Here is a 26,614-nt window from a genome sequence, read left to right as displayed (position 1 = left end):
GGGGATAGTAGCGGTTGCTGGGGGGATATCCCAGCCCACCATGTCCCGCTGCCTAAGGAGTTTCCTTGACGCAATGCTGACCCAGCTACACCAACACATCACATTTCCCACCAGCCAACAGGATTTGGATTCAACCAAGCTACAATTCTAAAATGTTGCCCATTTCCCACATGTGATAGGATGCATTGACTGTACCCACATCGCCATCTGCCCACCATCTGCAACGGAGTACATGTACCGCAATCGCAAGTCCTACCACTTCCTCAACATCCAGATGGTCTGCAATGCTAAGACATACATCACGGACATAGTGGCACAGTACCCAGGGAGTACCCATGACTCATTCATATTCCGGCACAGCGGCCTCCACACACGACTGGCCAGGGGAGACTTTGGGGAAGGACACCTACTTGGTAAGTACACTTTGTCCACAATGTCACATTGCGATGAAGTAGCTGCGCTGCACAGGCATTCACCCTCTGCTCCTCTCATTCAGGTGACAGTGGCTACGCCCTCCGTGAATACCTCCTCACCCCATACCTCAACCCTGCTACACCACAGCAACGGCGTTACAATGTTGCACACATACGGACAAGGAATTGCATTGAAAGGACTTTTGGGCTACTGAAGAGCAGATTCCGCATACTGCACAAGACAGGTGGGGCCATGTACTACTGTCCTGATGTGTGCTGCCGCATTGTGGCTGTCTGTGCAATACTACACAACATTGCTACCAGGCACAGGATACCTGTAGACATCTCTGGCAGTGAGTCGGAAGGGGACGACCGGCCACCTGCACATGGGCGTCATGCACGCGTGGAGAACCCAGCTGAAGGCCACAGACGCCGCAACCACATCACAATGAACAGTTTCTAGTGCACCCACTCCCCTCACCCAACAAATCACAATTGCATGCAAATTGAAATAATGACAGGACGCCAATGTATGATGCAAGAATAAATATTATTGTTTGATTCACAATAATAGTGCAAGTTGCCATCCTTCCTATGCAATCAGTATTGCCCCATACTGCTGCGTCCAAAACACAGGGCAGGCTTATAGTGTCAGCCTGTGCCTGTAAAAGTACATGTTATTCAGGTGCGCCTCCGGCGCGAATCACCCAAGCGCCTCTCCGGCTCCTCCTCTGCCACCGCACGTGACCCTGCAGTGGGCCTGGTGCTACGTCGTAACACCGATACCTGTGAGGCAGACTGGCTGCTCACACTTGAGGTGCCCTCGCTGGCATCGTCCCCCCCGACATTGCCAGGTACAGGGGGTGGAGTGCAATAACGGCAGTGGTGAGGTTTTCTAATACTCTGGCCACATCCTCGCAGCATTGGATTAGCTGCTGCTGCTGCGCCAGGGACCGTCGCGATAACTGGGATGTCGCATTGCCGATCACATAGTTAGACCTGGTGTATGACGACAGCCGCGTCAGTAGCTGCCGATGGTGGCGGCGCCCGGTGTTGCGCTGTGGTATTAGCGCAGCAGTGTTGGCCTCCATGGCAGCCGTCATGCAGTCCATCCTCTTCCCCACACCTGCCATGGCTGCCGTCATGCGGTCCATCCTCTCCCCCACATCTGCCACATTGCGGCCAATATTATGCAGCTGCATCTGTATGGCCCCTTGCCGGCGTGCCTGCATCTGGTGAATGCGTAGCATTCTACGCTCTATGCTCATGCTCGGCAATCGCACTTCCATCCCCCTCCTGCCGCTGTGTGCATTGTTCTGCAGGCGGGCCCTGCCATGCCTGCTCTGCTGGCTGCCCACATTGGGTGGGCGCTGTGTCACCGCTGTTGCTGGAGCAGATGTGGAGGCTCCAGCTGCTGTGGGCCTGGCTGCAGGGGTTGGTGCAGTGCCTGTTGGTGCTGGCGCTGATGCTGTGGGCCTGGCTGCAGGGGTTGGTGCAGCGCCTGTTGGTGCTGGCGCTGATGCCGTGGGCCTGGCTGCAGGGGTTGGTGCAGCACCTGTTGGTGCTGGCGCTGATGCTGTGGGTCTGGCTGCAGGGGTTGGTGCAGCGCCTGTTGGTGCTGGCGCTGATGCTGTGGGCCTGGCTGCAGGGGTTGGTGCAGCGCCTGTTGGTGCTGGCGCTGATGCTGTGGGCCTGGCTGCAGGGGTTGGTGCAGCGCCTGTTGGTGCTGGATTTGTTTGTGACGGCACCTCCTCCGCATCCTGTGGTTGCTCATCGATGAGCAGCCTGTCACTGTCGCTGCTGTCTGCGCCACCTGTGAGGGGAAGTGGACGTCCATTAGTTGCATGTATCTGTCACACGTGCAGTTGCTACATGCATGCTGGATGATATTCCCTGACTGGCTGTGGCATTGCGTACTTTGGAACCTGTCTGGCTGCATTGGGGTACTTGTACATTGTGGCCACACTACATGTCCCACAATGCTTTAGGGCATTACCTAATGTGCACCGATGGCATGACTTTGGAACATTATGGGAGGCTTTAGGGTAATGGCCATTCAAAGGGGACAGGGTCGCAGTCGCATGCCACTTACCTTGGCTCTCTTGGGTGGGCCTGGCTGCAGGGGTTGTTGCAGCGCCTGTTGGTGCTGGCGCTGATGCTGTGGGCCTGGCTGCAGGGGTTGGTGCAGCGCCTGTTGGTGCTGGCGCTGATGCTGTGGGTCTGGCTGCAGGGGTTGGTGCAGCGCCTGTTGGTGCTGGCGCTGATGCTGTGGGCCTGGCTGCAGGGGTTGGTGCAGCGCCTGTTGGTGCTTGCGCTGACGCTGTGGGCCTGGCTGCAGGGGTTGGTGCAGCGCCTGTTGGTGCTGGCGCTGAGGCTGTGGGCCTGGCTGCAGGGGTTGGTGCAGCGCCTGTTGGTGCTGGCGCTGATGCTGTGGGCCTGGCTGCAGGGGTTGGTGCAGCGCCTGTTGGTGCTGGCGCTGATGCTGTGGGTCTGGCTGCAGGGGTTGGTGCAGCGCCTGTTGGTGCTGGCGCTGATGCTGTGGGCCTGGCTGCAGGGGTTGGTGCAGCGCCTGTTGGTGCTGGCGCTGATGCTGTGGGCCTGGCTGCAGGGGTTGGTGCAGCGCCTGTTGGTGCTGGATTTGTTTGTGACGGCACCTCCTCCGCATCCTGTGGTTGCTCATCGATGAGCAGCCTGTCACTGTCGCTGCTGTCTGCGCCACCTGTGAGGGGAAGTGGACGTCCATTAGTTGCATGTATCTGTCACACGTGCAGTTGCTACATGCATGCTGGATGACATTCCCTGACTGGCTGTGGCATTGCGTACTTTGGAACCTGTCTGGCTGCATTGGGGTACTTGTACATTGTGGCCACACTACATGTCCCACAATGCTTTAGGGCATTACCTAATGTGCACCGATGGCATGACTTTGGAACATTATGGGAGGCTTTAGGGTAATGGCCATTCAAAGGGGACAGGGTCGCAGTCGCATGCCACTTACCTTGGCTCTCTTGGGTGGGGCGGGATGAGTCCAATCTGATGACCCCAATGCACACCTCGGACTCCAACGTGTCCTCGACGCGGTCCTCCATGGCGGTGTTTGGAGGGACTGTTGGTCCTCCCCCTCCAGTGGCCAGGGACTCTCCCAGCAACCCTCTCCTTGGCACGACCTCGGAGGTCGTACCACCTCTTCTTTAGTTCATCCAGTGACCTGTCTGCCACGCCCACGGAGTTCACTGTGGCCGCTATCCCGAGCCATATTCTCCGCTTCTCCTGCTCAGGCACCCTCCTTGACTCTTTCCCAAACAGTTTGGAGTGGTTCTCTACCACCCCTTCGATGAGGTGCTCCAACTCCTGTTCGGAGAACTTCAGTTTTCTCTTGCGCCCGGTGTTGCTGGGCCCTGGCACAGCCTCCTCTGCCATTGCTGCAGTGAGATTGGGTGTGGTATTCCAAGTTTGCAGGTGTCCTTGCAGGAGCTGACTCAGTTGCTGCCTCGAGGTCTGCCTCACTGTGGTGAATGGGGGTGGGAACTGGCTGCTCCCTGGTTGTGATGTCATCACTGTGCTCAAAAAGCGACTTCCCGTTTTCCCGATCACGCGTATTAGCGATTTCGCAGTTAGCGATATCGCTATTTGCAATATCGCAAATCCTACACGGATGTTGCCGAAAATAGCGAATAATCTGCGATTTTCGACACTCGTTAACGCTTTTTGCGGCCGCGTGCGAATCGCTTTCTTTAATCGGAAAAAATCATGAATGCCGATCTGCGATTTCTAAATTGCGATTCGCAGTTAATCGCAATTGGGAAATCGCAGATTCCGGTTTTCATGAATCAGGCTGTAAGTTCTATACAGTGCGTTCCTGACCTTTCCCTTTCATGCAGTGCGGCTCAGCAAGGTGCCTCGCTGCATTGTGCTGGGTGAAAGTATCACAAATATGCCCCTTAAAATTGTGTTGGAAAACATCATCCAACACGAACAACAACCTTACCGCCTTCAAATCATTCAGCAATACTCCACAGATTCTGTTTTGAATTATAGAAACACTAATATAAATACCTACTTTTCACTTTATGTTTTCTTTCATTTCAAGAAATTCTTTGTCGGATCATATTGTTGAGTGGGTTAATATATCCATTCCAGCAATCTGTGTTTGATCTTATGATCTTAGGTTTGAATGTTAATGCAGCCACTCAGTCTTTCATCTTACCGAGATTGAGAAAATGAATGGCATTGAGTTGGGAACTGGTAGAAATCAAGGTCTCTAGTTGGCAGAGGTATGTTCCTTGTCCAAGTAGGGGCCCTTCTAGTCAGGGTAAAGTGATTACATGTTTAGAATAACCCCTGTTTATGCCCTTAGTAGCTTGGAAGCATTTCGCATAACACATATTAATACCGTTAAAATACTACAAAAGGACATCACACCTGTTTTAAAAGAATAGCCAATCTTTATCTGTGAAAAACAAGACCAAAACAATAAAACTCCAACATACAGTGCAAACGATATGAATATTACAAGGATCAACTTAAAAAACAGTTCCTTGAAGTAGATATCTTTGTCTGGCGCTATTACGGTATCATAAACTCGGGTCTGGTGGCACAGTGGACAAATGCATCTACTGTAGGGGCCTGTGTTCGATCTCATGGTCACAGGTTCTAATCCCGGCTGGTCCACTCAGCCTTTCATCCATCGGAGGTTGATGAAATGAGTACCATTGAGTTGGGTAACAATATACATCTGTTATTCAGCGCCTTGAGACTTTCAGGTGATACGTGCGCTATACAAGAGTATATGTTATGTTATGTTATAAACAAACAACTCCAACAGTGTAGGCTGACCGCAGCGTCGCAGGCCAGCTACGGTGTCAGGAAGACTCGCAAACAGCCCCTTGGAATGCAGGGCATTGTGGACCATACAATGAGTTCCGATGATGCAGCTTTGGTAGGTGTCGGTTCTGAGGGCCAGTGCAGGAGTCTTTGGGCCTTAAAGCCACATGTGTTGCAGGTCGAACTCTGTGAGCTGGAACTCATGAGCACCAGTGTCGCAGGCATTGGAGCTGCGGTGTGAAGTGTAGCGGTGTGGTGTGCAATGTCCTCGAGATGCGGTGCAGGCAGAAGCTTGGTGCCGGCGTCCAGCGGTGTCAGTGAGACCAGGGCTGCAGCGCGAGGCGGGGTGGTGTTCGTCTCTGTGCTGGCAGTTCACGGTGCCAGCAGCGGCATCATCGTTGCTGAAGCACTGTAGTCAGTAGACAGACTGGAGTAAATGCCGCCAGCATCGATGGACCAAGGCTGCGGTGTAGGATGGGTCAGTACATCGAGTAACTTACGAGCAGTGTCCCCAGGCCACGGTGCAGGATACAGCATTGATGACGGTGTTGAACAGCATTGTCAGGGTAACCAGGGCAGTGAAGCGAGGCTGTGCAAAGTGCAGTGCCCTCAGATCACGGTGTAAGTATCGGCTCGGTGGAGGCGTCGGGCATTGTCATCGGTGAAACCAGAGTTGTGGTGTGAAATGGGGCAGGGCTCACTGCACTGCCGTTGATGGCGTTGAGTTGCTTTTTCATCAATTGTGGCACAAAACACTCAGGGCCTCATTTAGGATGTTTTGGCATAGGGCAGAGCCACAAGGAATCTTGTTGCACAGCACTACATCAGAACAAAAGGGCAGGAATGTGCTGCATCTATGTGATCCAGTGCCTTCCTGTCCTTTTCTTTAGCGCCAGCACACAATGGGCTGCCATGCACCAATGCAGGCACCCTTGCACCATAGTGGAAGAGTGCCTGTGTTACGGGGCTGATTGACTTTGTGTAGGAAGGGACACCTTCCTGTACAAAATCAATCAATCAATTCAGGACATTTCCTCTTTCTATGTGTGCTGCAAAATGCAGCACACATAGAGAAAGAAAAACAAGGAGAAATAAAATCATTTCTCCTCATTGCTCCCCCCAATGCCACCCCTGAGTGGTGTTAGATTCTGATGCATTCTCAGGTTTACAATTTATCGTAAATCTGGGAATGCCTTAGATTCCATGTGTGTTGTTTGGCGAACACCCACAGCAACACTCCTGGAACGCACTTTTCATGCAGTGTTGGGGGCAAAAGGGGCACATATTTACAAGGCCATGAAAACCCACGTAAAGTGGCTTTATGTGGCCTTGTAAATATGCTGGGGCACAATGCGCTGTCAAAAAAGTGACATTCCGGTGCTGCAAAGAGCGTCATGAATGAGGCCCATAGCTCCTGCTGCTGGTAGTAGATGATCTTCAAGCCTTTACTGCTTGTGAGACTTCTTCAACAGGGGGTATGCTCTATCTCAAGCCCTTGGAGAAACTCGGGAAAATAGGTTGGAGAAAGTCCAGTCCAGTCTCTTCACTGCCTAAGACAGAAGCAGCCACTGCAGGTCAACACAGCAAAGCATGCAGCAGTTGTAGTTCCTTCTAACAGCTTCTCCAGCATTTTTCCTGGCATGTTCCTTAGTCCAAAAGAGTTCTAAATTTCTGTGGTCAGGGCGCAAATATTTATATTATTTTTCCCTTTGAATTTTTAGGGAGAGAGTCTTTGAGTTCAATGAGAATCAGTTTTTTTCTCCCTGGTCCAGCTTCACTACAGAAGTGGGAGACAGAATTGAGGAGAGCAGACACACCCTAATCAGATGCTATTGAAAACTCCTCCCACCACTCTAAATGCAAAAAGGTCTATTCAGCCAGGCTATGAGTCACTGAATAAAGGCAAAACACACCTCAACCTTGCTTGTGATTGTTTCGTGTGAATGCCCATCCCTAGCACCATTCACTCCAAAACCAGATAGTGAATACACAAACAGGGAGAGGCACATAGGATAATTAAGTATGAAAATGCCCACTTTCTAAAATTCAAGATTCAAGCTAGCCTTGCTGATGAGGGGTGATGCCCCGAAACCGGTCGCAGGATGCTTATGTCCAGGTCCATGGAGGACCTGGCTCGGGAGTTCAGGCTTGACTGTTCTCCTGACGAACTGGATCAAGACTGATTTGCATAAGGCTGGGTCCAAACTGGTGTGGCGTGGTGATAAAAAGAACGATGGATTAAACCCAGATCTTTGTGACGGGAGATGAATGTTTGCATTGTTCAGCATTCCATCCATTTGTTTTTGTGCATTTGTCGCCCTACGTGAGAAAGGTTTGCCGAGATGTGGGTGCCGTGCTCACTGCGTCACTATATTCAAGCTAGTCTTGCTGATGAGGGGTGATTCCCTGAAACCGGTCCCAGGATGCTTGTTTCCTGTCCAGGGAGAACCTGGCTTGGCAGTTCGGGCTGGACTGTTTCCATGAGGTGCCGCTCAGCCCTCCACAGGGCTTGGTCGCCCCACTCACTGCTGCCGCTCCTGCCTGCCTTTGCCGCCTCCTGCCTGCAGATTCCTTTGCTCGCTGCCCGCTGCTCCTGGGAATTTCCCGCTGCTCCTGGGAATATCCCCCTGCCCGCTGCTTCTTGGAATTTCCCGCCGCTGCCTCCCTGCGGCCCCGCACCCCTGTGATTCCATTCGCCGCCCCGCTCCCGCCACCCAGCTGCTCCTCCCTCCCGGCTCCTTACTTATGACGCCCCCAGAGCGACCGCGCAGCGGACGTGCGCAGCGGGAGCGCCGATTGAGCGCCGAAGGTGCGCCAAAGGTAAGCCCGTCTGCGCCCGTCCGGGCCTGGCCCGCGCCCAGCGCCAGGACCCCTGGCCCTCCCCGCCGAGACAAGACGACCCGACTGACCTACGACGCCGCCACTCTCAACGCACTCAATGCCGGCCGGACCCACGCCTGCTGCCGAGCCACCCCGAGACGCACCCACGGACCCTTCACCTGCTACACCTGCAAGTTCACCTGCCTCCGAACCTGCCCTGCACCCGCCAAGACCAACACCAGCAGCAACCACCTTAAGTGCATCCTGATCAACACCCGCTCCGTCCACAGACACGCCGTGGAACTCTGGAACCTCCTCGACGCTACATCACCGGACGTCGCCTTCCTCACGGAAACCTGGATGAACGCCTCCTCTGCACCCGACATCGCCATCGCCATCCCGGACGGGTACAAGATCATCAGGAGGGACCGCATCAACCAGACCGGAGGTGGCATCGCCATCGTCCACAGGAACACCATCCGCATCACGACCGACGCCAACGACTCCTTCGCCGCAGCCGAACATCTGCACTTCTAGATTCACACCGACCCTAAGACGACCTTCAGAGGCACCCTCGTCTACAGACCCCCGGGACCATGCACACAATTCAGCGAAGACATCACAGACTTCATCAGCCCGCACGCCCTCCCCTCCACTGACTACATCCTCCTCGGGGACCTCAACTTCCACCTGGAGAACAACAAGGACCGCAACACCACCGCCCTGCTGGAAAACCTCGCCAACCTCGGACTCAAGCAACTGGTCAACACCCCCACCCACTACGCTGGCCACACACTTGATCCCGTCTTCTCTTCCAGCAAGTACATCACCTTCAGCCACACCACCGGACTCCACTGGACCGACCACAGCTGCGTCCACTTCAGCTTCAAAAGATCCACGACCCACCACCACCCACAACAGGTACCTCACAGGAATGGGAACAAGATCACCGCAGACCAGCTCACCACCTCCCTCAGCCAAAGCCCACCCACCAACACAACGGACCCCAACGAAGCAGCCCGCAACTTCACACAGTGGCTGACCGCCTGCGCCGACGACCTCGCGCCACTAAAGAACCCTCCCAGCAGACCCAGAAGCAAGAAGGCATCCTGGTTCACCGATGACCTCAAGGACTCCAAGAAGACCTGCCGCACCCTCGAGAAAGCCTGGCTCCTCGACCGGACCACCGACAACATGACCGCCCTCAAACACGCTACCCGCAAGCACCACCAGCTCATCCGCACCACCAAGAAGAAATCCCTGAAGGAACGACTGGACAACAACGCCCACGACAGCAAAGAGCTCTTCACTATCGTCAAGGAGTTCTCCATCCCAGCACCGGCACCAACGACATCACTCCGTCACAAGACCTCTGCGACTCCCTCACCTCGTTCTTCCACCGCAAGATCGCCGACATCCACAACAGCTTCGGTGCCCCACCCACGCACCCAACCGTCGAACCAACGCCCCCTACTGCCACCCTTCGCACCTGGACCACGGTGACCACAGCCCGCACGATGAACACCATCCACTCCGGATCACCGACCGACCCCTGCCCACACCACGTCTTCAACAAGGCCGACTCCACCATCGCACCCCAACTCCGGAACATCATCAATGCCTCCTTCAACACCGCCACCTTCCCGGAGAGCTGGAAGCACGCCGAGATCAGCGCCCTCCTGAAGAAACCTACAGCGGACCCCACCGATCTCATAAACTTCAGCCCCATCTCGCTCCTCCCTTTTCCTGCTAAAGTCATCGAGAAGATCGTCAACAGACAGCTGACCACCTTCCTCGAGACGAACGGATCCCTCGACCCCTCGCAGTCCGGCTTCAGAGCCAACCACAGCACCGAGACCGCCCTCATCGCAGCCACCGACGACATCCGGACCCTGCTCGACAAGGGGGAAACAGTGGCCCTCATCCTCCTGGACCTCTCCGCTGCGTTCGACACGGTCTGCCACCGCACCCTAGTCCAGCGCCTCAGCAACATCGGTATCCAAGAGAAGGCACTGGAGTGGATCATCTCGTTCCTTGCCGGAAGAACACAAAGAGTCCGCCTCCCCCCGTTTTGCTCCGAGGCCACCGAAGTCATCTGCGGCGTCCCGCAAGGATCTTCACTCAGCCCCACCCTCTTCAACATCTAAATGAAACCTCTCGCAGCCATCGCACGCCAGCACAACCTCAACATCATCTCTTACGCCGACGACACCCAGCTGATCCTCTCCCTCACCAGAGACCCCGACACCGCCAGAACCTGCCTACACGAAGGGATGAAAGACGTCGCCGAGTGGATGAAGGACAGCCGCCTGAAACTGAACTCGGACAAGACGGAAGTCCTCATCCTGGGATATTCGCCCTCCGCCTGGGACGACTCCTGGTGGCCCCCAGCCCTGGGCACCGCACCCAAGCCAACCGACCATGCACGCAACCCGGGCTTTCTCCTGGACCCCTCCCTCTCGATGACCAGACAAGTCAACGCCGTCTCCTCATCGTGCTTCAACACCCTGCGTATGCTTCGCAAGATCTTCCGCTGGATCCCGACCGAGACCAGGAAGACTGTCACCCAGGCACTCGTCACCAGCCGACTGGAATACGGAAACGCCCTCTACGCCGGAACCACAGCCAAGCTACAGAAAAGACTCCGGCGCATCCAGAACGCCTCCGCCCGACTCATCCTGGATGTCCCCCGACGCAGCCACATCTCCAGCCACCTGAGGAACCTGCACTGGCTCCCCGTCGACAAGAGGATCACGTTCCGGCTCCTCATCCACGCACACAAGTCTCTCCACGACCTGGGCCCCAAGTACCTCAACGACCGCCTGACCTTCTACACGCCCACCCACCAGCTACGGTCCACCAGCCTCGCCCTCGTAGCCGTACCACGCATCCGAAGAGCCACCGCCGGAGGAAGATCCTTCTCTTACCTGGCTGCCGAGACTTGGAACTCCCTCACCATCCACCTTCGGCTGACCCAGGACCATCTCGCCTTCAGGAAACAACTCAAGACCTGGCTGTTCGAGCAGTAGCATACCCCTCCCCCCAAGCGCCTTGAGACCCTCCCGGGTGAGTAGTGCGCTATCCAAATGGCATGATTGATTGTCTAGACTGTTTTGCACTGGGTCCAAATTGGGGTGGTGCGGTGAGCAAAAGAACGATGGTTTAAACCTAGAGCTTTGTGACTGGGGGTAAATGTTTGCATTGTTCAGCATTCCGTCCATCATTTGTTTCTTTTGTATTTGTCGCCCTAAGTGGGAAGGGTATGGCTATACGTGGGTCCCAAGCTCACTGTGCTACTATATTCAAGCTACCCTTGATGATGAGTGGTGATGCCCTAAAACCGGGGCCAGAATGCTTGTTTTCAGTCCAGGGAAGACCTGGCTTGTCAGTTAAGGCTGTACTGTTCCCATGAAGAACAGGGTCAAGACTGATTTTCGTATAGCTCGGTCCAAACTGGGGTGGCGTGGTGAGCAAAAGAACGATGGATTAAACCCAGATCTTTGTGACTGGGGGTGAATGTTTGCATTGTCAGCATTCCGTCCCGATCATTTGTTTCTTTTTCATTTGTCGCCCTAAGTGGGAAGGGTATGCCCAGACCCGGTTCCTGTGCTCACTGCGCCACTGAGTTCAAACTAGCCTGGCTGATGAGGGGTGATGCCCCAAAACCAGTGCCAGGATGCTTGTTTCGGTCTAGGGAGGACCTGGCTTGGCAGTTGGGGCTGGACTGTTCCTATGAGAAACAGGGTTAAAACAGATTTGCATGTGGCTGTGTCCAAACTGGGTTGGCATGGTGAGCAAAAGAATGATGGATTAAACCCAGCTCTTTGTAACTGGGGGTGAATGTTTGGATTGTTCAGCATTCCATACATCATTTGCTTATTTTGCACTTGTTGCCTTAATTGGGAAGGGTTTGCCCAGACATGGGTCCCATGCTCAGTGCACCACTGGAGTTAGGCTAGCCAGGCTGATGAGGGGTGGTGCCCTGAAATTGGTCCCAGGATGTTTGTTTCCTGCCCAGGGAGGACATGGCTTGGCTGTTTGGACTGGACTGTTCCCATGAGGAACAGGATCAACACTGATTTGCATTTGGCTGGGTCCAAACTCGGGCGGTGTGGTGACCAAAAGAATGATGGCTTAAACCAAGATCTTTGTGACTGGGGTGAATGTTTGCATTGTTCAGCATTCCGTCCATCATTTTTGTCTTTTGCAGGTCCCCTAGTAGCATTTGATTTACAGGCCCTGGGCACACACAGTGCACTGTACTAGGGACTTAAGAGTGCATTAAATAAGCCAATAATAGAACCACCAAACTATACACAATTTACATGGAGAGCATATGCACTTTAGCAATGATTAGGACTGGTAATGTTCCCAGCATCCTAAAACCAATGATAAATTGGTAAAAAACTGGAGGCCAGAAAGCAAAACGTCTGGGGATAAACCTGACAAAAATGCCAAGTCTAACAGGAACATGTTACATCTCTTTCTTTCTTTCTTATGACTTCCCTCCATACTTTCTTTCTCTTTTCCACCCTAGCTTCTTTTAGTCCTCATGCATTCCACATCCTGCTTCCCTTGGTACTTTTTTTCCTACTTATCTATTATTCCCTTATTTTATTCGTTTCTTGTTCTTTCCTCCATCCCTTAATTTCTTTTTTCTTGATCCTGACTCCTTCCTTCCGATTTTCTTTCCTCCTCAATCACTTTATTTGCTATTTTCACATTCATTTCTTATTTCCTGTTTCTTTATTCCAGTTCTTCCTTTTTTTACTAGAACTTTCCTTCATGCCAGCATTCGTAACTGTCTTCTGTAAGGCATTTCGGGGCATATTGTCAAGAGAGGCGATAACATTATCGCCGCTTTAGCGGTACAAAACTGCAGCTAAAACGGCAATAATGGGCTTGATAATATGCTCTATGGAATTCCAATTGAAGCCCTTGTTAAATGTGAAGGACATCTGACATGGGCTTAATTGGAGTTCCATAGAGCATATTATCAAGCCCATTATCGTCGTTTTAGCTGCAGTTTTCTGCTGCTAAAGCGGCGATAATTTCATCGCCTCCCCCTTCATCCTTAATCCTTACTCTTCCTTGTAAAGAGCATTGCGTCAGCTCAGTCTCCTTCGGCCACTTGCTGGGCTCAGGGGCACCCTATTGAGACGCAGTATTCCTAGGTGGATGTTCTGTGCCTCGAAGCTTTGGAGAGTGGATGGTGGCATTTCTGGAAATCAAATAAGCTCTACGAGGCTTTATTCTCTTTCCCATGGCACTCTGCTCTATCTTATGTTTTTCAGCTGTTTGCTGCATTGGAATATCGAAGGTTCTATTCTTTTGATTTACTTGTAGAAGATTTAGGAACATGAGATTTTGGTTGGTGCAGTGACTTGTTGTTTATCAGCAGTCTTTCTGTCACTGCATTGTGATTTGTGTCTGCTTTAGTACGCTGTGCTTTGTTCCCAATTTGCTCCACTGCAGTGTGACTTTTGTACTTCGCTACTGTGTGTGCTTTGGCCAATCTGCTTCACTGCAGAGTTCGTTGTGCCTGGTGTGCTTGGCTGCAGTGTCCAGCCCCGATGCTTTGCACAGTCACTGCAGCGAGCTTTGCGCCTGATGTATTACATTGCAGTATTCTTGCTTTGTGACTTTTATGCTTCATTGCAATGGTGCCTCTCCTCAGTGTGCTCAGTCCCGATGCCCTACACCGAAGAGTGTTATTTATGTAGACACTGAGCAGATCAGCCCACGAGCAGAACTCTGTGAGAGGAGGGCAGAGGTTTGGGGGCGCTTCACAGGACTCCTCATAGTGAAACTCTGTAAACATGGTCAAGGCCTGGTTTTTTGCTGGACAACAAATTGTTAATAGAAACTCCAGCCAAGAACTTGTCAACAATATGCTTCAGACTGTTGAGAACTCTAAGGAAAGTCATTTAATGGCTGCCATCAACTTTGAGAAGAGTTGTCATACAGGGATTGATCAACTATCATTTAGAATATGGAAACCCCCTCTTTCTGGGAAGTCCCAAGTATGTTATGAGAAGACTGCAGGTCGGGCAGACCGCTGCTTTGCATACTGCTCACAGACGGCCAAAACAGCACTCAGCTGCCCCAGCCTCGGCCGCCTTGGTGTCTAGTGCAAAATAGGATTTATTTCTAAACTCTGTGCATGGCCCTCGGGCCATACACAGAAAGGGACCCTCCCGCATTCTGCAACTTCTTCTTCCCTAAATTCCTTGGAGGTCTTTATAATCTGTAAAAGTAAAGTGGCTGACAGTACCCAAGGTCAGAAAGGCCAGATGTGGTGGACAATCCTTTGCACATCTGGTCCCCAAGCTATGGAATGATCTCCCTACCAACCTTAGGTTGGATCAACCAGAAACCATCTTCAGGAAACTCTTGAAGACACATCTCTTCTAATTTCTGTCCTGTGATATCGTATAAATAAGTTAAGGAGCTGGCAGGCGTGTCTGTGTTCGTGCTGGGACTCCCAATCTGAACTGAACTTTTGAGCCCTCCCCTCTCATCGGCCTCTTTAATATTGGATCCATGATGATCGTGTTAGAAAAGGAAAGTAGATCGTGACATTGCATAAAGGATATGAGTGTTGTGGCTGCTGTGAAGCATAGACCTTATCGTTAAATGTCACAGAAGTTAGTCATTTCTGAGATGTATCCTTTTTCGTGGACATCATGCTTTATTCAACACTTTATCCCCCTGAGTGATAAAGTGTCACGCAAAGTGTCACACATAAGGCATCCAAGCGTCACACACAGACACACTGAAAACATGTGAAAGTCACACATAAGAAAACTGAAAGCTTGGGAGCTAAGGAGACTCCTACGTCAGACAGAAGCCCACCATGAAGGGGTGAGGGGAAAGAGACAGACATGCGCAGGCGCCGCCTTCTCACTTTCACTTTCTTCCTACCTTTCAGAGGCGCTCGACCATGGGGATGCCACCTATGCCAATATCCGGGTCCCAGGAAGGGACGCTCAACCTGAGTCCTCGGATAGGAGCAATGGTAAATGTCCTTATTGATCAGTGTTTTGAATGCACGTGAACTGTAAAATGCTTGTGGATTGGGCGACTGTGGAAAGAGAACAGAAAGCAACAGGAAGTCCAGAGCAGCCCATGTTACCTCAGGATCAGATGCTTCTTGACATTAAAAGAATATTATCCGAGGTTCACCACAAAGCTTGACAAAACTAAAATGTGTTTTATTTGTATTAAAATATATACATTTTCTAGTTAGGAAAGAGGAAGAAAAACTGCATGCACGTTTCGAAGTAATTTGTTCCCAACAAATGATTCAGTAACGAATACAGAGCACTGGATGCCAGGCTGGAATGACTGTAAACAGATTAAATAATGGCTTGATGTACATAAACAAAAATAGCGTTAGGGTTAGAGAATACACAATTAGTAAATATTCAGTCATTTTATAGCTCAGTGAGCATCCATTTATTAGCTATTTTGCCTTGGGTGGAAATGCTTTAAAAACAAAACAGCAAAACTAGAAATTATACAATAGAGCAGGCCTCCATTCTCATACTTTCTAAAACCTCTTTTGTGACCACTGATGCCTTTTCTTTTTTGAGTTTTATATAGCGCAAACTTGAACCAAAGGTATCAGAGCGCTTTACACGAGCACCAGTTACCTTACAGAAGGACACATTCATTTTTTTGTTAGGCACAGGGAGATTCCGTGATTTGCCCAGAATCACAGGATGTTCAGCGTCAATGCCGAGACTCGAACCTTGAGCCCCAAATTTGACATCTTCCGCCATAGCACTTTAAGCCACATCCTCTCCCCTCGGTATTCCATTCATCGCACCCCTCTCGTCACAGGTTGTCTCTCCCGCCAACCTCACCGGGGGCCTCATTTATGGGATTTTGGCACAGGGCCTTGCTGCGCTGTACTATGCAAAGTAAAAGGGTAGGTTTGCACCATATTTAAGCAATACAGTGCATTGCTGTCCTTTCTGCTGGTGCTGGCACCATTTCGACAGCCTAGCCCTAATGTAGGCAAACTGGAACCAGGATCTTATGCAGGAAGGGGCACCTTCCTGCTCGAAAACTGTTCTAAGAATTGTTTCCCTGTTTCTATGTGTGCTGAAAGCAGCACACCCACAAAGGGGGAAAAACGAAGAGAAATTAAAATATATTACTCCTCGTTGCGCCTCACCTTGGGAGATGTACGGATGTCTCACTTCCCCAGGTGCACAACACTTTAAATCTGGGGCAACATCAAATTCCATGGGGGTTGAGTGGAAAACCCACTGTATGTGTAATGTAGTTGAGCTTATATAGCGCACAGCTACCCGCAGTGGGTTTCCCGGCGCTTGCTTAGGGAACCCTTCCTGGTATTCCCCTGTGAGATAGCAGGGTATCCACAAGGTGAAAGTCAGGCATCCCGCCGCAAGGGGCCGTTGTGGAGATTAAGCAAGCTATTGCCCAGAGTCGCAGAGTGTGAACCCGTGAGTCGAGGAGGCACCGGGGCGAGAATTATCGAGTCTGTGGAATTTTTAGCCCAAGACCCGCCGAGGCGGGGAATTGAACCCTGGTCCAGGGCCGATCTCAGCTTCCAGGTCTGCTGCCTCTAACCCCTGAGCCACACTTCTCCACATAACCACTGCAAAGACCTTAGAATGCCTTCTGGGTGCTGAGTAAGGTGGCACAATGATTTGAGCTGCGTCGCCTTATTCATGATTTCTGACAAAATGAGAGCCCTGGTGAAGATGTTATGCTGGGTTTTAATAAATAGGCCCCCTGGTTTACAGGTCCTTCTTGTGTCTCATTCTTCCTCTCTTTATGGCTCTTTCTGTAAGACCGGGGAGCTGTGTGCCTTCTTTTGTCTCACCCCCTGCTTTTGCAACACAACCGCTCAACACAGTGCTCTGTTGCCCCGGAAATCTCCTAGCTTTTTGCATGGATGAGAACTCCATGCCATCTGGGCAGCAGTGTCTTTTGCTGTCATTTGTTGCCTGATTCCTTTGCACAGGCTCATGTTGGCCTTTTCAGAGTTTATGGCACCCTTAATCTTTAAGAACATTTTGAGGAGTTGGAGGCCCTGAGAGCCTCCTTCAATGGGGGACCGTCCTTTAACCACCGAAACCCTTAGTTTCAAGGGGGGCTACTCAACTCACTTAGTACACGACATTCCAGGAGGCAGCATTACAGTTTTTGGGGCGGTGTCAAGGTGTAGTAGGTACACCTTGTGCTGATAAGTATTCATTTCTCTGTTTAAACTAGGCCCAGTTGCCTTCCCTTATCTCCCTGGGAGAGCCCTCAGATCCTCATCAGCCCATCTACTGAAGGTCCCCAGGCTTGGCAGATCCCGTTGAGGTGGCTACTCCACTTCCTTTCCTTTCTTCCAGACTTTGGAACAATGTACCACTGAACTGCGTCTACTGCAGCGCAAACTTCCCTTCCTCAATGTCTTGAAGACCTGGCTACTCCGCAACTGAATTGTCTTCGTCCGTCCTTTTTTGTTCATCTACGGTGTCTGTGGCAGCGCTGGGAGGCCTTCAGGTAGCCATGCGCTATACAAGACATCAAGAATAGAATAGAATCTATTGCAATGTTCACCATCAGAACATGTGCACACAGAGAATAATTCACGCTTACTAGTGCTGTGCCTCAGTGGTCCTGGTGAGCGCACGTACTCTTCTTTGGGCTCACAAACTGACCCTTGTCTGTCAGAATGTGGTCTACCAGCCTTTCATAAGAGGCCAGTCGAGAGCTGACAGACCTCAAGACACACCCATTTCAAGTAACCTACTACTACTAACTCTAAACTGAATGCTGTGGCCAATGTACAGGTTTAGAGTGACTACATGGGGCTCTGGGGACTGCAAACATCCTAGTTGGCTCGCTGTGTTGTTTGACGGTTTCATTCTGCACAGACGTGTGTTATTTCCGCTACCAGACTTCCATATTTATTGAATAAGTGTTTGTTTTCTGCCATATCATGGTAGCATTGTGCACAAATCCTCATAACCCTGCCTGAACATTGTACCTTGTAACTGTGATAATTCTGTTGCTCTGCATCTGAATTCAACTCCACACCGCCTTCTTTGAGCTAAGCCTTAATTGATTATCCGCATCTACCTGATCAGTCAAGAGGGCGGGGACGCCTGCTTTCTGCTGCACACTGTGAACCTTGTGTCCTGTAAAGTGGGGTTTACCAGCACTCTCATTTAGAGTGTCTGGCTTTGCAGAAAAAGATTGACGCTGTTACAAACCACTTCCTGCAGACTGCAACCCCCACAGGGTGCGCTCTCTCAAGTCTCTAACACTTCCTGCAGACTGCACCCCCCCATAGGGTGCGCTCTCTCAAGTCTCTAACACTTCCTGCAGACTCACCCCCACAGGGTGCGCTCTCTCAAGTCTCTAACACTTCCTGCAGACTCACCCCCACAGGGTGCGCTCTCTCAAGTCTCTAACACTTCCTGCAGACTGCACCCCCCCATAGGGTGCGCTCTCTCAAGCCTCTAACACTTCCTGCAGACTCACCCCCACAGGGTGCGCTCTCTCAAGTCTCTAACACTTCCTGCAGACTCACCCCCACAGGGTGCGCTCTCTCAAGTCTCTAACACTTCCTGCAGACTCACCCCCACAGGGTGCGCTCTCTCAAGTCTCTAACACTTCCTGCAGACTCACCCCCACAGGGTGCGCTCTCTCAAGCCTCTAACACTTCCTGCAGACTCACCCCCACAGGGTGCGCTCTCTCAAGTCTCTAACACTTCCTGCAGACTCACCCCCACAGGGTGCGCTCTCTCAAGTCTCTAACACTTCCTGCAGACTCACCCCCACAGGGTGCGCTCTCTCAAGTCTCTAACACTTCCTGCAGACTCACCCCCACAGGGTGCGCTCTCTCAAGTCTCTAACACTTCCTGCAGACTCACCCCCACAGGGTGCACTCTCTCAAGTCTCTAACACTTCCTGCAGACTCACCCCCACAGGGTGCGCTCTCTCAAGCCTCTAACACTTCCTGCAGACTCACCCCCACAGGGTGCGCTCTCTCAAGTCTCTAACACTTCCTGCAGACTCACCCCCACAGGGTGCACTCTCTCAAGTCTCTAACACTTCCTGCAGACTCACCCCCACAGGGTGCGCTCTCTCAAGCCTCTAACACTTCCTGCAGACTCACCCCCACAGGGTGCGCTCTCTCAAGTCTCTAACACTTCCTGCAGACTGCACCCCCCCATAGGGTGCGCTCTCTCAAGCCTCTAACACTTCCTGCAGACTCACCCCCACAGGGTGCGCTCTCTCAAGTCTCTAACACTTCCTGCAGACTCACCCCCACAGGGTGCGCTCTCTCAAGTCTCTAACACTTCCTGCAGACTACACCCCCACAGGGTGCGCTCTCTCAAGTCTCTAACACTTCCTGCAGACTCACCCCCACAGGGTGCGCTCTCTCAAGCCTCTAACACTTCCTGCAGACTCACCCCCACAGGGTGCGCTCTCTCAAGTCTCTAACACTTCCTGCAGACTCACCCCCACAGGGTGCACTCTCTTAAGTCTCTAACACTTCCTGCAGACTGCACCCCCCCATAGGGTGCGCTCACTCATGTCTCTGACACCTCCTGCAGACTGCACCCCCCCATAGGGTGCGCTCTCTCAAGTCTCTAACACTTCCTGCAGACTGCACCCCCCCATAGGGTGCGCTCACTCATGTCTCTGACACCTCCTGCAGACTGCACCCCCCCATAGGGTGCGCTCTCTCAAGCCTCTGACACTTCCTGCAGACTGCACCCCCCCATAGGGTGCGCTCTCTCAAGTCTCTAACACTTCCTGCAGACTGCACCCTCACAGGGTGCGCTCTCTCAAGTCTCTAACACTTCCTGCAGACTCACCCCCACAGGGTGCGCTCTCTCAAGTCTCTAACACTTCCTGCAGACTGCACCCTCACAGGGTGCGCTCTCTCAAGTCTCTAACACTTCCTGCAGACTGCACCCTCACAGGGTGCGCTCTCTCAAGTCTCTAACACTTCCTGCAGACTGCACCCTCACAGGGTGCGCTCTCTCAAGTCTCTAACACTTCCTGCAGACTGCACCCTCACAGGGTGCGCTCTCTCAAGTCTCTGACACCTCATGCAGACTGCACCCCCCATAGGGTGCGCTCTCTCAAGCCTCTGACACCTCCTGCAGACTACACCCCCACAGGGTGCGCTCTCTCAAGTCTCTAACACTTCCTGCAGACTGCACCCTCACAGGGTGCGCTCTCTCAAGTCTCTAACACTTCCTGCAGACTCACCCCCACAGGGTGCGCTCTCTCAAGTCTCTAACACTTCCTGCAGACTGCACCCTCACAGGGTGCGCTCTCTCAAGTCTCTAACACTTCCTGCAGACTGCACCCTCACAGGGTGCGCTCTCTCAAGTCTCTAACACTTCCTGCAGACTCACCCCCCACAGGGTGCGCTCTCTCAAGTCTCTAACACTTCCTGCAGACTGCACCCTCACAGGGTGCGCTCTCTCAAGTCTCTAACACTTCCTGCAGACTCACCCCCCACAGGGTGCGCTCTCTCAAGCCTCTGACACCTCATGCAGACTGCACCCCCCCATAGGGTGCGCTCTCTCAAGTCTCTAACACTTCCTGCAGTCTCACCCCCACTGGGTGCGCTCTCTTAAGTCTCTAACACTTCCTGCAGACTCACCCCCACTGGGTGTGCTCTCTCTAACACTTCCTGCAAACTCACCCCCACTGGGTGTGCTCTCTCTAACACTTCCTGCAGACACACCCTAACAGGGTGCGCTCTCTCGAGTCTCCAACACTTCCTGCAGACTCACCCCCACAGGGTGCGCTCTCTCAAGTCTCTAACACTTCCTGCAGACTCACCCCCACAGGGTGCGCTCTCTCAAGTCTCTAACACTTCCTGCAGACTGCACCCCCACAGGGTGCGCTCTCTCAAACCTCTGACACTTCCTGCAGACTCACCCCCACTGGGTGCGCTCTCTCAAGTCTCTAACACTTCCTGCAGACTCACCCCCACAGGGTGCGCTCTCTCAAGTCTCTAACACTTCCTGCAGACTACATCCCAACAGGGTGCGCTCTCTCAAGCCTCTAACACTTCCTGCAGACTCACCCCCACAGGGTGCGCTCTCTCAAGTCTCTAACACTTCCTGCAGACATACCCTAACAGGGTGCGCTCTCTCAAGTCTCTAACACTTCCTGCAGACTCACCCCCACAGGGTGCACTCTCTCAAGTCTCTAACACTTCCTGCAGACATACCCTAACAGGGTGCGCTCTCTCAAGTCTCTAACACTTCCTGCAGACTCACCCCCACAGGGTGCGCTCTCTCAAGCCTCTAACACTTCCTGCAGACTCACCCCACTGGGTGCGCTCTCTGAAGTCTCTAACACTTCCTGCAGACTCACCCCCACAGGGTGCACTCTCTCAAGTCTCTAACACTTCCTGCAGACTCACCCCACTGGGTGCGCTCTCTGAAGTCTCTAACACTTCCTGCAGACTCACCCCCACAGGGTGCGCTCTCTCAAGCCTCTGACACCTCATGCAGACTGCACCCCCCACAGGGTGCGCTCTCTCAAGTCTCTAACACTTCCTGCAGACTCACCCCCCACAGGGTGCGCTCTCTCAAGTCTCTAACACTTCCTGCAGACTCACCCCCACTGGGTGTGCTCTCTCTAACACTTCCTGCAGACTCACCCCCACTGGGTGAGCTCTCTCAAGTCTCTAACACTTCCTGCAGACTCACCCCCACTGGGTGTGCTCTCTCTAACACTTCCTGCAGACTCACCCCCACTGGGTGCGCTCTCTCAAGTCTCTAACACTTCCTGCAGACTACACCCCCCACAGGGTGCGCTCTCTCAAGCCTCTAACACTTCCTGCAGACTCACCCCCACAGGGTGCGCTCTCTCAAGCCTCTAACACTTCCTGCAGACTCACCCCCACTGGGTGCGCTCTCTCAAGTCTCTAACACTTCCTGCAGACTGCACCCTCACAGGGTGCGCTCTCTCAAGTCTCTAACACTTCCTGCAGACTCACCCCCACTGGGTGCACTCTCTCAAGTCTCTAACACTTCCTGCAGACTGCACCCCCCACAGGGTGCGCTCTCTCAAGTCTCTAACACTTCCTGCAGACTCACCCCCACTGGGTGCACTCTCTTAAGCCTCTGACACCTCATGCAGACTGCACCCCCCCATAGGGTGCGCTCTCTCAAGCCTCTAACACGTCCTGCAGACTCACCCCCACAGGGTGCGCTCTCTCAAGTCTCTAACACTTCCTGCAGACTCACCCCCACAGGGTGCGCTCTCTCAAGTCTCTAACACTTCCTGCAGACTCACCCCCACAGGGTGCGCTCTCTCAAGTCTCTAACACTTTGTTGGACAGGCCACATGAAGGGCTCGCTCCCTCCCCGCAGGACAGGGCCCGGGCCACCGTCAGCACCATTGCCCGGCCCAGCCGCCATCTTGGACACGGCACCACGCGGCCGTGCGGCCTCAGCCCGACCCCAACCCTGGGCCTGACCAGGCCCCGACATCCCGGCACCACCCTCCACCCAGGAGGTGAACGGCCCACTTGGCAGGTCAACGGGAGTACGAAGTGTCGATGGCTCTCCCCCGCCAGGTGCCGAGCACCCCCAGCCTCCTCGGGCGCTGGCTCCACCCCCCTGCTGGGTGTCTGGACTCCCTCATCCCAGACCTCCCGACCTCCAAGAGCGAGGGTCCGGACATCAAAGAGTGCCAGACCTATAACTGAGGCAGCCCCAGGACAGGAAGGCAGTTGTATCCTGGAGTCGAGAGACCCAAGAAGAACTCATCCGTAACTGGCCTGCTGGCGCTGCCGCGGCCCTCTGCCTCGTGAAACCATCGTCTTGGCCTGCTGGCGCTGCCGCGGCCCTCTGCCTCGTGAAACCATCGTCTTGGCCTGCTGGCGCTGCCGCGGCCCTCTGCCTCGTGAAACCATCGTCTTGGCCTGCTGGCGCTGCCGCGGCCCTCTGCCTCGTGAACCCTTCGTCTTGGCCTGCTGGCGCTGCCGCGGCCCTCTGCCTCGTGAATCCATCGACTTGGCCGGCTGGCGCTGCCGCGGCCCTCTGCTTTGTGAGACTATCATCTTGGCCTGCTGGCGCCGCCGCGGCCCGATCCACAGACACTCCAGCTCGAGGATTGTGAGCTCGCCTCGTAACGCCACCTGTACCGATCCGGTACCAAGACTGTCCCGCTACCCCCTTTTCCCTACAGAGACTAGAAGTGAGAGGACCCCCGGGTCCGAGATATCCTGTATCGCTGATATCCTTACCTTAAGAACCTTACATAAAGCATTGAACTCGACTTGGTGTGGTGCCTGTTTGTGGGGAGGGAGGTAACTTGACTGTACGATCGCCGGAGACGGTCCCACTCGGGGATCTCTCCCCCAGTATCCGGCCGACCCTCAGGGTCCCCGTCTAACATTGGTGGCCAGCGACGGGATCCGAACCTACGCATAATCGTACAGAAAGTCACCCGACCCACGACACACGACCACCATGACAACAGAAAGCGGAACAACGGAGAAATTCCAGATGGAAAAATTGGAAGACTACAACCACCGAGAACTGAAGCAATATTGCATGGAACTTGGTCTCCCAACCACGGGTCTGAGTACGAAGGAAGACTTCAAACGAGCCCTAGAAGCCTGGGCGGAAACGGGTACGGCCGTACCCCGAACACAAACAACCGAAACGAGCCCCGCACCAACTAAAGAAAGAGCGGGTCTCTCCCTGGAAGAGATCCGAGAAAGAGAAAAAACCAGACTCCACGAATTAGAACTAGCCCGACTTCGCTTGGATGGAGAACTCAAGCTGGCAGAACAAAAAATAACCCTGGAACACTTACGGCTCAGGGAAGAGCGAGAAGACAAGCAAAGACAGAGGGAGCTAGAGGAAAAGAAACTAGAGTACGAACATGAGCGCAATCTCAAAGCACTGGAGATCCAGAAACAGGATAAAGACCTCGGGCTCCCCGAACGACCGACCCCGTCTGCCTCGACCGAACCCAAGGTTCACATCCCCAAAGATGTCATCCGGGAATACCACAAGAACGATGATATCCAGCAGTGGTTTAAAGCCTATGAGGTGGCAATGACCTCCCACCGGATTCCCCGAAGCGATTGGGGAGCCGGATTATGGGGGAGGTTTGTCAACGAAGGGCGGGACGCCCTGCTGCAACTCCCGGACCAGCTGATGACCTCCTACGACCACATGAAGGCCGCCCTCCTCACTCGATACGGGCTCACACCTGAGATGTACCGCCAACGGTTCCGCGACTGCAAACGGATTCCGGGTACAACTTGGGTGGAGTACGTGAACTTTTTTAGCCGAGCCTTCGAGGGGTGGATCAAGGGCAACAAGGTAACCACCTACGAACAACTCTTTGACCTTATCGTATGGGAACACCTGTCGAACAACTGCTTCGTGGAGCTCCGGCAACACCTCCTGGACAGTAAGCTAACCGACCCTCGACAACTCGCCGTCGAAGCCGACCGGTGGGAAAGCACCCGAGTTGGCCGGAACGCACCCAGCGAATTATCCAGATCGTATCGCCCCCGAGGGGGAGGAGGGAGTCAGGGTCGGGGGAGAGACCACGGCCCCTCGTCACCCCCCAGAAACCCCTCGACCCCGGTTGGCCGAGGAAGCCCTGCCGTCCGGGCCGGTTTCCGGGCCAACATTACGTGCCACAGGTGCCAGCGACCCGGCCACTACGCCAGTGATCCCAACTGCCCAAAGAATCCGAACACTACCCCACGCCAAGTTGCAGCGGCGGCCCTAGGGGAAGAACTAATCCCGGAGGACCAAGAAGAGTACGAGGCCGATCCCTCTGAATGGGCACCCGCCGCCATGGCACTGGTCTGCTTAGGGGAGAGAGACATGGTTCCGCGGGCCCCCCTTCCCGCCAACACACAGAAGTACGGTCAATGGGTCAACATTAATGGCCGCCGGGCGGAAGCCCTCCGCGACACCGGGGCCAGTGTAACGGCGGTCCGACGCCACCTCGTCACTCCAGACCAAATCTTGCCGAACATTCTTTGCCCTGTCCGATCAGCCGACAACTCTGAAAGCCTATGCCACATGGCCTGCGTCCCCTTCGAGTGGGGGGGAGTAACAGGGATGTTAAAAGTAACTGTCCGCGATGATGCCCCCGTGGACTGCCTCCTAGGAAACGATCTGGAAAGCTCTCCCTGGGCAGCTGTCGAGCGGAGGGAGCACCTGGGGATGCTTGGCCTCCCCGAATAGGTCTGCGTCACGACCCGGTCCATGACCGCCCGCGCGGTCCCCAGCCCGGAAGAGCCCGAGTGGCCAGAACCTCCTCCCGCGCTCATCCCAGAAGAGGCCGCCCCAGAAGCCAGTCCCTTGACCCAAACAGAAGAAGGATCCGACCAGCTTCGGGACGTCCCTGACCTGGCACACTGGCGGCAGGAGGGAGGCCCCACGCAGGAACAATTCCGGGCCGAACAGAAAACTTGTCCCTCTCTCGAAGGACTCCGGCAGCAAGCCCTGGCCCAGAGCACCGGGGATACCTCGGGGGCCCACTGGATCTACTGGGACCAAGACCTGCTCTACAGCGAGCAGAAAGTTGCAGAACTAGGGGCCGGTCGGGTGCTGGTGGTGCCCCTTCGCTTCCGAGACTTCCTCCTGAACTTAGCCCACGAGGTCCCCCTTGCCGGACACCTGGGGCAGGATAAAACTTACGACCGCCTGGTGACCCATTTTTTCTGGCCCCACATGCGGAAGGATGTCACCAACCACTGCAAGGCCTGCCCCACCTGCCAGGCCAGCGGAAAAAGTGGCCGAAAAATCAAAGCACCGTTACAACCCTTTCCTGTCGTCACCACCCCGTTTGAACGAGTGGGAATAGACATTGTGGGGCCCCTCGACCCGCGAACAGCCCAAGGACATCGGTTCATCCTGGTCCTTGTAGACCACGCCACCCGCTATCCCGAGGCCATCCCTCTTCGGACTGTGACGGCCCCCGTGGTGGGCCGGGCCCTGATGGGGATCTTCTCCCGGGTGGGGTTCCCCCGGGAGGTCGTCAGTGACAGGGGCACGAACTTTATCTCCAGATATATGAAGTCCCTCTGGCAGCAATGCGGGGTCACCTACAAGTTCACGACCCCCTATCACCCGCAAGGAAACGGACTGGTCGAGAGATTCAACCGCACCCTCAAGGGGATGATTAGGGGTCTAGAAGAACCCCTTCGACGCCAGTGGGACGTGCTACTTCCATGCCTCCTGTTTGCCTATCGGGAGGTCCCGCAGAAGTCCCTCGGATTCAGCCCATTTGAACTCCTGTACGGGCACCCCGTCCGGGGCCCCCTCAGCCTAGTCAAGGAAGGTTGGGAGCAGCCTCCCCAGAAAACTCCCCCGGACATCTACAGGTATCTCCTGGCTCTCCGCAACCAGACCCGGCGGTTCCGAGACGCCGCCAAAGCCAACCTCGAGGCCAGTCAGGAGGACATGAAGAGGTGGTACGATCAGCACACGTCCTCCATTGAGTTCGAACCTGGACAACAGGTCTGGGTGATGTCCCCGGTTGAGCCCTGTGCACTCCAAGACAGATGG

The 26,614-nt window shown here is 53.8% G+C and overlaps 1 protein-coding gene across 2 annotated transcripts in view; it reads left to right on the top strand.

Moving 5' to 3' along the window:
* The window catches only part of LOC144817703 (uncharacterized), a 190,339-nt gene that overhangs the window by 19,724 nt on the left and 144,001 nt on the right, over window positions 1-26,614 (top strand). The window contains exon 2 of one of the 2 annotated variants that reach the window (XM_078674464.1): window positions 14,989-15,075. The exons of the other annotated variant lie outside the window; for it this stretch is intronic. Coding sequence (XP_078530590.1) covers window positions 14,989-15,075 — 87 coding nt within the window. The remainder of the gene's footprint in view (window positions 1-14,988; window positions 15,076-26,614) is intronic. 2 annotated transcript variants of the gene reach the window in all.

The sequence above is a fragment of the Lissotriton helveticus genome, chromosome 2_1 (assembly GCF_964261635.1).
Source record: "Lissotriton helveticus chromosome 2_1, aLisHel1.1, whole genome shotgun sequence".
In the NCBI taxonomy this organism is placed as follows: Eukaryota; Metazoa; Chordata; class Amphibia; order Caudata; family Salamandridae; genus Lissotriton; species Lissotriton helveticus.
The sequence above is the reverse complement of the archived record's forward strand: the minus strand, read 5'-3'. Positions and strand labels throughout refer to the sequence as shown.